A 13,042-nucleotide genomic window follows, 5' to 3' on the forward strand; every position below is an offset into this window, starting at 1 on the left:
CAACCAACAACAGGCCACCGCCGATGTGCACCATCACCAGACCAACACCATCAGATCTGGGGACCATGAAGAGATTCTCTACCCTCAGAACACTCTTAACATGAAAAGCCAAGGAGAACCCTTTGTCGCTCCAATCACCAGTAGATACACGGAAGCACAAGCCAGATGAAGAAAAGGATTGGGATCATACTATGATCGAAGCAAAACCAATCAAATTTTGCCCTGTGATCAAATAATGTTGCTATGAAGTGAGAAAGAATTTTGAAGAGTTCTTTTATTCAGAGGTGGTAGCATGTATCAGTCCGATGAAAGAAAAAACATGAACATCTCTCCCTCTCTCTCTCTTTTCCCTCTCCCCTTCCCCTCCTGTTGACACCAATTTCATGGCTTCCATTGACTTTTTATATGGGATATATACATGCCATAAATCCAAACCAGCCTCTGAACTAAAGAAATGGGACAATCAATTTTCTAAAGAGATAAGAAAGATGAGAGCAACCTGAGCTGACAAAGGCAAGGGATGAAAACGGATTTAGTGATATTGAAGCGCCGCAAATGGAGGGAAAGAATATATTAGGTAGCAGAGGAAAATAAGGTTAAAAGAGTAAATGGGGAAAAAATGGGATTGGGGTCTCCAGTTCATGCTTTGGCACAAATCAATTATTTTGTAGCTCAGTTGCTGGTTCGATGGCAGCTGACATTTGTATGAACAAAGGTGGGGTTTGCCAGTAAGTATCAATGCAACCACTTGTTTGATCTTAAAGACTGTAGTGCCTCACCGAGTACTCCAACACCTGCTGGCTGGGGCAGATCATCTCCTTCACTCTTATTCCATTTTTGTAGATCTTAAATGTTGGGACTATCCGAACATTCTCTGCCTTTGCAATAACAGGGCTCTGGTCGACGTCAACCTTTGGCACAAGCACAGAACAAAATCAGACAATAGAAGAAAAGAGGATGCGCAGATAGAGCAAAATTGCAATGCATCACCAACCCATTTACCTTGAGGAAGTTAGCAGATGGGTACCGGGTACAGAGCGCATCGACAAAAGGGGCTATCTGAGTGCACTGCTTGTTCAAAGATGTCATGAAGTAGACAACAGAAGCGCCTGAAATAGTGAAACTTTAATCTCAGTGGAAAAAGTATAGTGGTAGATCTATGTTGCTAGATGATGTTATGACGTGAAATAGTCATATCAACCACATGAGACCTGAAGAATGTCTGATGAGCATTAAATTTGAGTACACCATATTAACAGGAAAGGTATCGACCAAAGAATCGTGGTCTACCAATAAACTAAAGATCACAGGTGTACCACATCCAAGCTGCAGATCCAATCTAGGAAAGAAAAGTGGAGTACAAGAACAGAGGGCTGATAACACAGAAATTTAACCAGTCAAAATACATACTGACCAGATAATGATACAGCAGCTCGAAATTGTTCTGCACCAGTAACCTCCTCTACCTCTCCTCCAAACTTCAAATTCGAAACCACCTCGCCACGGGATGCTTTTAGCGCAACCTGAGCATGGAATAAGGCCTCAGCCACTTCGTTGTCACCTGGAAGCTCCTTCCTCAGAACTTCGTAATCTCGTACAGATTCAGCCCAGCGCTCGAGCTAATTACCATGCCACGTGATAAAAAATGATGTTAAATGTCAATTAAGCCTAATTTAAATGTCATAGAAGCTGGATGATCTGCGACAACCTTCGCATACGAATCAGCTCGTCTGAGAAGAGCCTTGGTGTAACTGGGTTGGATTCTGAGGGCTTCATTGCAGTCCTCCACAGATTTAACCCACTGCCCAAGCTTAGAACGGCAAGCTGCTCTGTTGCATAGAAGGACTGGATTTGAAGGATCATGCTTTAGTCCTTCCCCATACGCTGTGCAGGCCTCTGCAAAGTTTCCCGACTTAAAGAGCTCATTTCCTTGAGCTCGAGCACTTGCCACCGATCTTATATTGCTCAAGACCATTGCCACCTCTATGTTCCTGGTATCTATCTGCTTGGCCTTTTCAGCTGCTGTGACTGCATTCTCAAACCTGTAAGAGTTCCACTTTCATTCTCATCACCCAAGAATTGATTATATGCTATTGTTCAGAACTTTGGAGTTATCAGCTTACCTCCCCAATGCCATATCAACTTGTGCTCTAACAATGTAGAAATAGGAAAAGGAAAGCATACCAAAGATCTTGGTAGCTGTGGAAAAAGGGAATGAATCTTCAAACTTGGGTGATCTTGTTAAAACTGAATCAGCCTCATCAAGATGACAGAGATGGAGAAGAGATTCTGCCCTGGATGCAACAAGCTGTAATATCAAAGTACAAGTATATTATATATTCATTTTCACTGGAATAAAGAAAATCTGCACACGACAGAAATCCAATCAAACATTCAGGATTTACCAGCGGAGAAGAGTCTGCTCCTGCAGCAATTGCAGCATCAGCTTCCCTTAATGTGCTCTTCCAATCTCCTATCTTCCTCGCATCTCCACATTTTGCCAAGTGTCTTTCCACTGCTTGCAGCTTCTGCAACTCCACTGAATCGGGTGTCTGCCCAGTCAAGAAAAGATGCTTCCGTGCATCCCCAACTAGCCCTAGCCTGCAATATGAAATGGATTAGATAAAGGAAAACCATAAACAAGTTGAATTAACAATTATGAATTACATTGCGGTTATAGAAATTACTGAAGCAAGAAATGGATTTCAAAAAAAAAATTCTGTCTCCGGCAGCAAATTGCTGGATTAAGAAGGAATAATGTGCTTTGCAAAGCATCCACAGGGCTCCCAAGCAACCATTATTTGAGCAGAATCACAGATCAGCCAGCCAGCCGGAAACAGTAAAACAGTCTGTGAATTGGTCAGAACATTGATCTTATCCTGTGAAATCAAGAGCAGCAAATATTTCCATGGATAGAGTAAGTTTGCAGCATTTACCAAAATACAATTTTCCAATCAAAGGCATTCTCTACTGGCAAAAACAAGGCAACTTGAAGATGGATATAACCCTAATCCTTAACATGCAAAGTATGGATCATAGTGTCATCACATGCCATCCAACTACAAAAATATGACGCAATAGATCACCCACAAAAAAGGATCAACATAAAACAAAATGTACATAAAACATAGAAGATCTACCGAGCATAAAGATCAAAACTATGGGCAACAGAACGAAAAGAACAACCAAAAACATGAACGAGAAGGGACTCCCAAAGTGACAAGAACAAGCAAGTAAACTAGAACACATAGATGGTGCTTGTCGGTCTCACCGTCGATTTAGGCATGCCCTCCGATGATGCGCCCGCCCGCTCGTGGGATCCAACCGGACAGCCTCCTCGCACTCCTTCACCGCCTCTCCTAACCTGTTCAGCCCCATCAGCGCCGCCGCACGATTACTCCGGCATGCGGCACTCTCTGGGCACATCGCGACCGCCTTATCATAGAAAGCCAGCGCCTCCCTGTACTGTCCCTTCTTATAGTGCATATTCCCAGTCCGAGTCACTTCTTGTGGATCCAGTCTCCCTGCGCTTGCACCCGTCAAATTTCCCATTCCGACATCGCCGCCGGAACTTACGGCAGCGCCGCCACCACTCATCCCGCCCCGGATAATGCTTCCGTGGCCGTAGTTCCCGGTGCCGGAACCGAGCACGTCACTCCTCGGCGTCGTCCTTGGCATCATCGCCGTCTTACCGATCTTCCCCGAGGGGAAAATATTCCCGGCCGGAAGTGCATTGGCGACAGGAGAGCTGGCCGTGCTACTACTACTACCACCACCACCACCACCGTTGCCGCCAGAGAAGATCAGCGGCCCCGAGCCCGATCGACGGTGGGCGGCGGCCTTCAGATCGCGAACTTCCGCGGCGGTCGGGCTGATCTCACCAACAAGCTCTCCGGAGTGGCATCGCCTCCCGGGGTCGGGCGCTCCCGCGCCGGTCTTCCGTACGGCAGCGTCGGTGGCCGACACGGACTTGCTGGTGGCAGAGCCGGAGGAAGTGGAGCAGCTGCTGGTTTGGGTGGATGCGTGGGGGCGAAGAGGGGAGACGGGAGAGCCGAGGTCGGGGAAGTCAGGCTTGTTCTCCTCGAAGGTGAGCGCCGCCTTGAACCGGTCGGCGACTGCCTCAACCCCGCCGGGTGTTCCCGAGTCCAAACCGGTCTTCTGGTACGGCCGGCCCATCTCGCCGGCACGTGACATCGGGGCCTCGTTCCCTCCGCCTCAGATCTCCAGCCCCCCTTCTCTCCCTTTCTCGGTCTCTAATAGATCAATGCCTGCAGAGACACAAGAGATTAAAAGAGGAGGAAGAAGAGATGGGGGATCTCGTGATTCGGGAATAGGAGGATTGAATGCGAGTGGCGTTGGAAACGGAAAGGGTGGGAGAACAGAAGAAGAGGCAGAAGGGAGAGAAAAGGAAGGAAAAGAAGGAGACGACGAAGAGAGGAGAAACACAAAATTAAAAGGATCAAAATTTTCAGTGTCACGACACTTTTTCTCTTGTTTACCCCTCTGCTTATACTACTCGGTGGTACGCACTCATTTAGTCAGAGGCCCCACAATCCCCCCCCTCTCTCTCTCTCTCTCTCTCTCTCTATCTTGTCTTTTCCCAAAGTCAAGATTTCTGATTCCCGTGCGTCGGTGTCCAAACCACCGTTACGTTATGACTGTTGCGTAACATTTGTTTTTATTACAGACACCGATGGTGGTGGTTGAGAGAGAGAAAGAGATTTGGGAATCCTGATGAGGAGAGGGGCGTTTTGGGAAATTCGATCGGGTTTGGGGACACAGGCAACTGGCCATGTGCGGTGTTCCGAGTGCCAGCTGGCCCATTCAGGAAGCCCGAAGCGCCCCATCGCCCGTCCAGCTAAGCACTTCGCCGCTCCACTCTCCGGAAAAGAAGAGAGAAGCGATCGATTTCGACGCACTTAACCATAGATTTATGGTCATAATTGGTCGTCGTTAATGAACAGGTGTCATCCTTACGCAAACTAGATAATTCGGGCAGTGAATGGACCATGGTCTTGTCAGCCAACTCGAGACCAACATCATTTGGACGAGAGAGTAAAATTGACGCAATCAGATCGACAGGTTGCCCGTCATCATGATGAAGTGTTCATACGTCCCGGAATCATGCAGTGTTCCACCTAAGAATGTGACACCTGGTGGAGCATATGAACTCTGATGCAGAAGGGGGTGGGGAGCTAAGTACAAATGGAACGGATGGGCAGGAAGATGGCAAGCTAATTAGCTCTCCCCTAGTGGAAGAATCGTGTTAATTATGGCACTAGGAAAGGCTCGTCTTTCCCTCTCTCATTGGATTCATGCGCTCCGTTTGATCTGCTGGGAGCCGCTCAGTGCTTGGTTTTGGTATTCTTCTCCTACAATTGTCAACCGCTGCTCATTGTTTTATTCATGGCGAGCAAATCATTTAGCAGACAAACACGTTCAGTGAAAAAGAATGGCGCATTGCTCTCTCTCTCTCTCTCTCTCTCTCTACTGATCGAGGCTACCATCACTCATCATTCCTCCAAACTTAGCCTGATCATGACATATGATTACAGTGACTGCATCTGGACAGTGAACCCTCTTGTTCTCGACATGAACACTTGCTGTTCTTTCGAAAGAGCTCTCTTGCATGTTCATATTTGCCCCCGCCAGTGTAGATGTGGAAATCTTGATCTCTCATTGCACTATATGCATAGCATGGTGATGCAAACCTGACCACTTTTTGGCGAAGACCAAGTACACACAGCGGCCGGTCATTTAAGAAGAAGAAGAAGGAGAGCTTCCATGAGCCATCACGTTTCTTCATCGCATCTTGGTCGAGTTATGGTCAGTACGCACTAACTTGCAGTGAGAGGTTCGATTCTGCACATCATACCGAAGCATCAAAATAGCCATCACTGATCTGTGGTCGGAGCTGTGTAAGAAGAGTGGTACTACGCTAGCTTTCAAGTTTCCCACTCGAATTAAAGACATAGGGTACCCTTCTGCAGAGCGAGGCCCATTCGTTCGCCTTTACCGTGCAAGAGATTTAAGCTGGAGTGGTCCTACAGGGTCCTCTAATCCTCTTCAGCTCGAGGGTTGCAAACTTGTCCGGCCTCTCATCCTTAAAGTGATGGCTTCTTGTAGATTCCCTGACACCGGTGAATGATTGAAGAAAATAATGTGCATCCTCCAACGAAGAACATTAATGCGTCCTCCCTCTTCGTTTAGCCACACTGCAAGTTCAGTTCCTCTGATGATGCTCAAGATCAGAGGTTATACATATCGAAGACCATGTAGCAGATCTATATATTACTCGAATCACTTAGATTTTGACCATTAGTGGCCACAAGATACCATGATATCTGTGTACTCCGGCGTGGATGAGGAAAGTACCCATCAATGCATCATTGAGATGGCCACAGAAACCATGTGAACAGTCCCTTCGATCATTACAACCACACTGCACCATGTTCGACTGCATTGGCTTCTGAGTTGCCTCAAGAAGCAGGGCCAATGGTTTCTCTACCACTAAAGGAATCTGAAGCAGGCAATATTGAACAGTAGCTTTTGATTCTTCTACGACAAAGAATAATTAGGAAGTAAGTTCCTATGCAGTGAACCAAATGGCCAGCTTCAGAACTTTTGGGACTCACAAAGTTCACCATGTCAAGCAATCTGAAGTCAAAGTACTTCTTTTCTTTTTGAGAGCTACAGCCAAAATTCCTGGTCCTCAGATCACATGGTTAGAGAATAGGATTACAGTTCAACATGTTCTTGAAGAGATTCATAATCATGCTTAGAGAGGTACAAAGAGAAGAAGGATTCCAGCTATGAGAATGCTACACTTTCATCTGAGGTGTGTGACTGGTGGAAGGCATCAATCAGTGGACTTCAAGTCAATTGAAGTCCTTATGAATCCTATAGTTCCTGTGGCTACAGTACATTGGAGCAGTTAAGGGCCTCTATCATGCATGTTCAGCTTTCATATCTGTTGTTTTCTTCTCTTTCATCCATTCACTGCTACATCTAGCCAAAAAAAATAAGCCTTCCTCTACATCAAAGTATCTACAGATCTTCCCCCCAAGATAACAAAACTAAAACCTAGAAGTGATGGCAAACCTGCTAGAGCTCACAGCCCTGTTCCACAAACACCAACACAGATACAGAGAAGATAGATGCAAACAAATTTGATTACATGGGCCGATTCCATCCAAAGTCTTCGCCAGTGGCATCAGACGAGGACGAGAGCCAAACAAATGAACCCATCTCCCAAGGAAGCCCACACAGCAGGGAATCTATTGTTCACAGCATGTCACATCTCTGTACGGACGTATGAATCCTCAGAGATATGAGCAGAGGAGGCGAACACCACCGCGATCGTCAGTATAAATCACTAAATATAGAAGACAGAGAGAGAGAGAGAGAGAGAGAGAGTTCCAAGGTTGCTTCAATATTCGCGACGTGATCACGTGGAAGGAACTCCCTCAAGGCTCTAAAATGTGGAGAGCGCATGGAGCACGTGAAGGATTCAGGTCGGTCACGTGCCCCGCATGCCGAGGCTTGGGGATTCACAACGCAAGGGAGGGAGGGATGATGGTGGTGGTGGTGGTGGTGGTGGACGGTGGCTGTTAGTGTTGGTGGACATGGACTTGGCTCTCGTTTCATAGCCCGTCCTCTACACATCCTCTCTCCTACTTCTGTTTGCTACTGCTCTGCTCCCTCTCTCTCTCTCTCTCTCTCTGCTCTTCATGCAATGGAACTTATCTGCAGCTCAGGAGTTGCCATCTCTAGTGTAGATGGATTTACCCGAGACTGTGAGCATCAGATGGCAGAGACCAGGGGATCACAACTATCTGTACAGGCTGAGAGTCAATACGGCGTGGGGATCGAAAGGAAGATATCTGTAGATAATTCAACCCATTTCTGTCTCTTTTCTGGTCCACAACACACTATCTTATCACCCCCAAATCCATGCAGAAGAGCAGCATCCATCGGTCTGCTGTGCTCTTCTCATGGTCGGTAACAGCTGGGTTTGACTTGGAACAGTAGCCATTTAGAGTTTGATTGATGGGCCTCCTCCCGTCGCATTGGGCCAACTTCAATTTCGATGGGCATTTGGTATTTGATGATACTGTTAGGTTTCTACTCGAATGTTTCCATGAACTTTTGTCCGATTTATAACCCTCAGAAAAGAATGGGTTGCAGTCTTAGAGGAACATTAACGTACGTCCAATGAGAAGATTCATGAAGGGATGGTGGGCGTTCCGATGAAGGAAGCAAACAGCAGCACGTTCCAAGTATCAGGTAATCCTGGAAGACACCAGTGGCTGCAGTCGGCATATCTTGCCGGTTCCTGCCTCTGCCCCGCCGTCAGCAGCTTCCCTTGCTTCGAAGTGTAGACGGCTGCGTGCGCATCTCTCCGGTATTCCGACAGCCGCGTGATGTTTAGATACGTCACCGGCGTCCTCATCTTCCTGATGGTTCTCTCCACCAACTCCACCATGGATCTCGGAAACAACTGCACGTACCTCTGGTGGGTGATGGGATGGGTCTCGTTGTAGCACCAGTGTAGGTTTTCCCTGCATGCATGCGATGAGTTAGGTTGTGGAACTCGAAGGTTCCGGAGCACCGGATGATGCATGTGAGAACGTGGAAAAGTTGCAGATGAGGCGACGGCTCGTCTTCTGCTCTTTGGATGCATCTCCATTGTAAGGCCATGCATCGAACATATGCTTCGTTGAGTCTACAGACAGCTAAAACATATGGAGAATTTGAGGGAGTAGTTGAGGGGCATGGATAATATTCTGTGGAGCAAAAAGGCAAGGAAAAGCTTCGTAGAATTAGTACTTCTCGTTGTCAAAAGACAAGGCACTCGGGTTCCTTTTGCCTCCTTTAAACTAGAGAAGGCACTTCTTGTGTTCTACAGATGTGATGTGGTGGACGCAGAAGATGTGAAGTAGAAGAGAGGAGAGGAGTTGTGGGTCCCTGAGTACGCACCGCTTGTGCTCGGGTGAGACGCTCCTGAAGAAGACGGTGGTCTTAGCGGGGTCAACACTACCGTCAACCCAGCGGGCCCACGTCCTGAGCGCCCTGTTGAACGCCTCGTTCGCCTCCATCGCCTCCGTCAACTGCTCCCGGCGCTCGAAGTAGTTCCACCTGCACCCAGACACCATGCACATGCGTCGTTAGGTACGGGACCGAGCTGTACAAACAACGACCATCTTGTCCCCGTGTGGTCGTTAGAGAGAGAGACTGTGGGGAAGACGACATGGCAAGGTGCACTCACGCCCTCATCTTGCCGCGGTGCGTCCACCAGTGGCCGGTGTTGAACACCATGACGTCGGCGCCCAGCCATCGGTTAGCGCTTTCCGGGAGCTTATCGACCCTGAGGATCTTGGCGTGGTCTTCCCTCTCCTTCAGCTCAACCAGGAACGGGCTCCAGAAGAACTCCACCGAGCAATCATAGTCCTTCACAGAGAATACAAAAGAGAGAACGCCGAGATCAGTCTCAACTGTGAATTGCAAGGTCATTCCCCCATTTCTGTGGTCGAACAGGACGAACCACAAGACAGATTAGAAATGGACAATATATGAGGCTGCCCATGCATATGATGCACACAGGTTGAGAACGACTTGTCACCTAAATGTACTCTCGCCTCTCGTGTGTGGAGTACTGCAGAGAAGATGAGATAGATCTAACCTCGTCAGAATCGATACAGATGAGCTACCCCCCTCAATAATTGAGCTACCTCTGTGGCATCTTGTTTCGACGGAGATAGCGAAACAATTGTGCGCATCTATCTACACACTGTGTTGGTGTTCTCGCTGCCCAAACTGTATCATCTCCTCCCGGTGGTACATCGTGTGCACACCAGCTACTTGATACTATGTCTCAAGAGTTCAGAGCTTAGGCGCATCATGCACGCATGCATGCACGAGCTTTCCTCCTAAGAAAAGTTGCTGTTGTACGTCCCACGAACCCGACGCAGCATTTGAATTCTACAACGCTGCTAAGTTTTATATATATATATATATATATATATATATATATATATATATATATATATATATATATATATATATATATTTGGTTATATATGTATTAGAGAGACCAGATAGGAGTAATATGGTGATATATTTTTTGTTACTGTTATAAGATTCACATAGTAAACACCTCAAATGCTTTCGATCTCGCACTTCACATCAATGGTCCCATCAAAAACATTCTTCTGTTGTTGTTCTTAACCGGCCTTCTATTTGAAACAAAGAAAATAAATATCATATAATTGATGCAATTAAGACAGATGAACAGGTGGGAAAAGTCAAGATGGGACGGACCGTCCGATGCGACTTTAAGGGATTGCACACGTACTTTCGATAGTGTATCAGAATTCATGAAATAAAGCAATATGCATGTATAATCTGTGCATAGTAGATCATGATGAAGCAAGCAAGCGAAGCATACCAGGGCTCGGAAGACCTTGTATTCTGAGCCGTGCCACTTGACGTAGGCGCGGTTCCGCCGCACCGACGAGTAGAGGATGCAGGCCAGGGACTCCCACATGTTCCTGTTCAGGGAGTCGCCGACGATCACCACTCGCTTCCCTCGCCACCTCTCCAGCATGTCCTTCCCATTAAACCTTCATACGTGTTCGTAATCATCAGCAACAAGACTGCCTTCAGGTAGTCAGAAGCAACCGAAGAAGCTGACGATGGCATGAGAGGTACTGACCATGGAAGGTCGCAGCCATTAGGCTGCCACCGCCAGTGCTCGTAGTCGGAGTCCGGCCTGCCGTTCCGCTGGCAGCTCACTTGGTCGCTGAGAAAAGGGCACCAGTGGGAACGGTACAGCGGGTACCGCTGCCGGTCGTAGACCCACCGCCCGTCGAAAATGTCGCACTTCTTCTCCACCACCTTACCCACCTCGCCGCCGTCAGCTTCCGGATTCCTCGCGGCACCAGCTGCTTTCGCCGTAAGGATCTCTTCGTCGATCACCTGCGAAGTGGATTGCTGTGGTAGCAGCGGTATGCTCGGAGACTCTGCTGAACTAGCCATCTCTACGACCGCACTGGGCTGTAGAGACACCAGCTCCGCTTCAGCAGTTGGCGGCGGGGACATGGCAGCTTCAGAAGGAGGCGACACGTCCACATAATTCTCTACGACCGCCGCACTGGGCTGTGGAGACACCATCTCCGCTTCAGTAGTTGGCCACGGGGACATGACAGCTTCAGAAGGAGGCGACACGTCCACATAATTCGCTGATGGCGCTTCCGCATCCCCGCTGAGAGTAAGCTTAGCAGGGCCATGGAACCCAGGGAAAGACACGATCGTTGTGCTCGGGCGGAACGCTTTCTCAAGGCTATAGGAGAGCAGCAGGTAGCCAAGGAAGCAGGCCAGGGTGCAGAGCAGCCACTTACGGTGGACAAGGGGAGGAGGATGGGACTCCATGTCGCGCGAGCTCTCACTACCTCTGCGAAGCAGGAGGTTTGTACTTGGGTCGGAAGTGGTTCTCCTTTTGGTTGGGAGGGGTTGGGGATTAGGTTAGTGCATGGAGAACTTGAGATCCCAAGCGTTCTTAGGACCGAGTCAGAACTAGAAGGGATTTGGTGGCCATGGCGCAGAGGAGCTCGTGGTGCATGCAGCGCCACATGGTCCTGTAGGGAGGGATAACTACAACCTCTCTTTTCTGCTGTCATGGGGGGTAGAGAAGGTTAGTTTATGGAAGCGGCGGACAAGTCAAGAGAATAACAATTTATTGCCTCTTTAATTAATGAATTACTCCCTTTCCTTTTTCTCTCACTTTTTGGTTTTGGATTCCATTCAGTCTTATGGCCAAATAAGATAAAGAAATATATCGATAGGAGGAAATCAAAGTTCAATATATTCCCAATTTTAGATCGTTTTGTGTGCCTAATTTGTCAACTACAACCTTCTGGATTGAAAATATCTAAAAAAAGGAAAAAGAAAAAACCACATATATTTCCTTAAATCTTCTGTAATTACCACCAAAGAAGGAAATAAATCTATAAATAGATTTCTAGACAGTATCCAAAGATAACTTCTGATAGATACGGTATTCTCGTGAAATCTATTATGCGCAAGCTTAAGTTGAGCTGGAGATGTTATTAAAGACTAAACACAAATGGCGTGAAGCTAACTACAATAAAGAATGGGTTTTAGTTGAACCTCCAAAGTCAAGCGGCAAGTGAAGTAGAGAAGAAACAGCGCACCAAAATGAGCAATGGGGGCACACTTAACTCGTCCGTCTCAACGTCAAAAAGATGGAATTAAAGAACTCCCAGAACTCCACGCTCCATTGATGGCTATCTAATTAAGGAGATCGAGCACGACATGGTTCGATGGAGAAAGCCAGAAAAAGGACCGGAGATGAGAATAAAAGAACAGCCTACCATCACGACCGAATGAAGGCTACATGTTTGAAGAAGGAGAACACCAAAGCTGACTTAGTGGAGATAGATAGGTTAGTTTGCTTTGTTTTCGTTGGATTACTGCAGCCGTGGGAGTTAAGACTGTGGCCATCTCGCCGGTCTCTTTTGGTAACATCTTTTCGTGAGGAGCGTTAATCGAGTCGGTCGATCTTAGAAAGCAGATAGCTGGAGTTCATCCTGTAATAGGAACAAGAACCACATGACCACAGCAGTACTCTTGTGCACCACCTTTTTCGTCTCCTCCACGAGGGGGGGGGATTGGAGACGACCGGCAGCGCAGGCAACGTTGCTTGCCGTGGGAGATGGGGTCTCGACGAACGTGAACTGGGCATATGATGATGATGATGATGATACATAACGTAAAGAGTTATCTTAGCAGGATGTGCACGGTCATCAAGAATGAACCTCTCTCTCTCTCTCTCCCATTGTGTGTGCGTTGCCTGAACATGTGCTTGCCGTACTAATCAACCAATCGATAACACCATAGGTGATCACTGGATCGAACACAAATTAATACAAGGTCGTGGGAGGAGAGAGAGAGAGAGAGGTGTGGGAGATGCTTTTGACTTGGCGAGCACAGCAATTATGGTTCTTAGAGAGGTTGGGCAAAC

At 47.5% G+C, this 13,042-nt stretch overlaps 2 protein-coding genes across 2 annotated transcripts; both read right to left on the reverse strand.

Annotated features, from left to right (window-relative positions):
* Positions 1-244: 244 nt before the first annotated feature.
* On the reverse strand, positions 245-4,448 carry LOC135644340 (TPR repeat-containing thioredoxin TTL1-like). Its single transcript, XM_065161825.1, has 7 exons — positions 3,272-4,448; positions 2,406-2,601; positions 2,124-2,308; positions 1,709-2,042; positions 1,415-1,619; positions 1,003-1,109; positions 245-911 (listed from the first exon to the last, which is right to left on the reverse strand). Exons 1-7 carry the CDS (start codon positions 4,192-4,194, stop codon positions 759-761), a joined length of 2,103 nt encoding a protein of 700 aa, XP_065017897.1. The 5' UTR covers positions 4,195-4,448; the 3' UTR covers positions 245-758.
* Positions 4,449-8,135: 3,687 nt separating this feature from the next.
* LOC103980950 (protein trichome birefringence-like 42) lies at positions 8,136-11,647 on the reverse strand. Its single transcript, XM_009397490.3, has 5 exons — positions 10,715-11,647; positions 10,448-10,622; positions 9,269-9,450; positions 8,980-9,138; positions 8,136-8,561 (listed from the first exon to the last, which is right to left on the reverse strand). The coding sequence occupies exons 1-5, from the start codon at positions 11,428-11,430 to the stop codon at positions 8,225-8,227; spliced, it is 1,569 nt and encodes a 522-aa protein (XP_009395765.2). The 5' UTR covers positions 11,431-11,647; the 3' UTR covers positions 8,136-8,224.
* Between the last annotated feature and the right edge of the window lie 1,395 nt (positions 11,648-13,042).

Source organism: Musa acuminata, chromosome BXJ1-4, assembly GCF_036884655.1.
Source record: "Musa acuminata AAA Group cultivar baxijiao chromosome BXJ1-4, Cavendish_Baxijiao_AAA, whole genome shotgun sequence".
In the NCBI taxonomy this organism is placed as follows: Eukaryota; Viridiplantae; Streptophyta; class Magnoliopsida; order Zingiberales; family Musaceae; genus Musa; species Musa acuminata.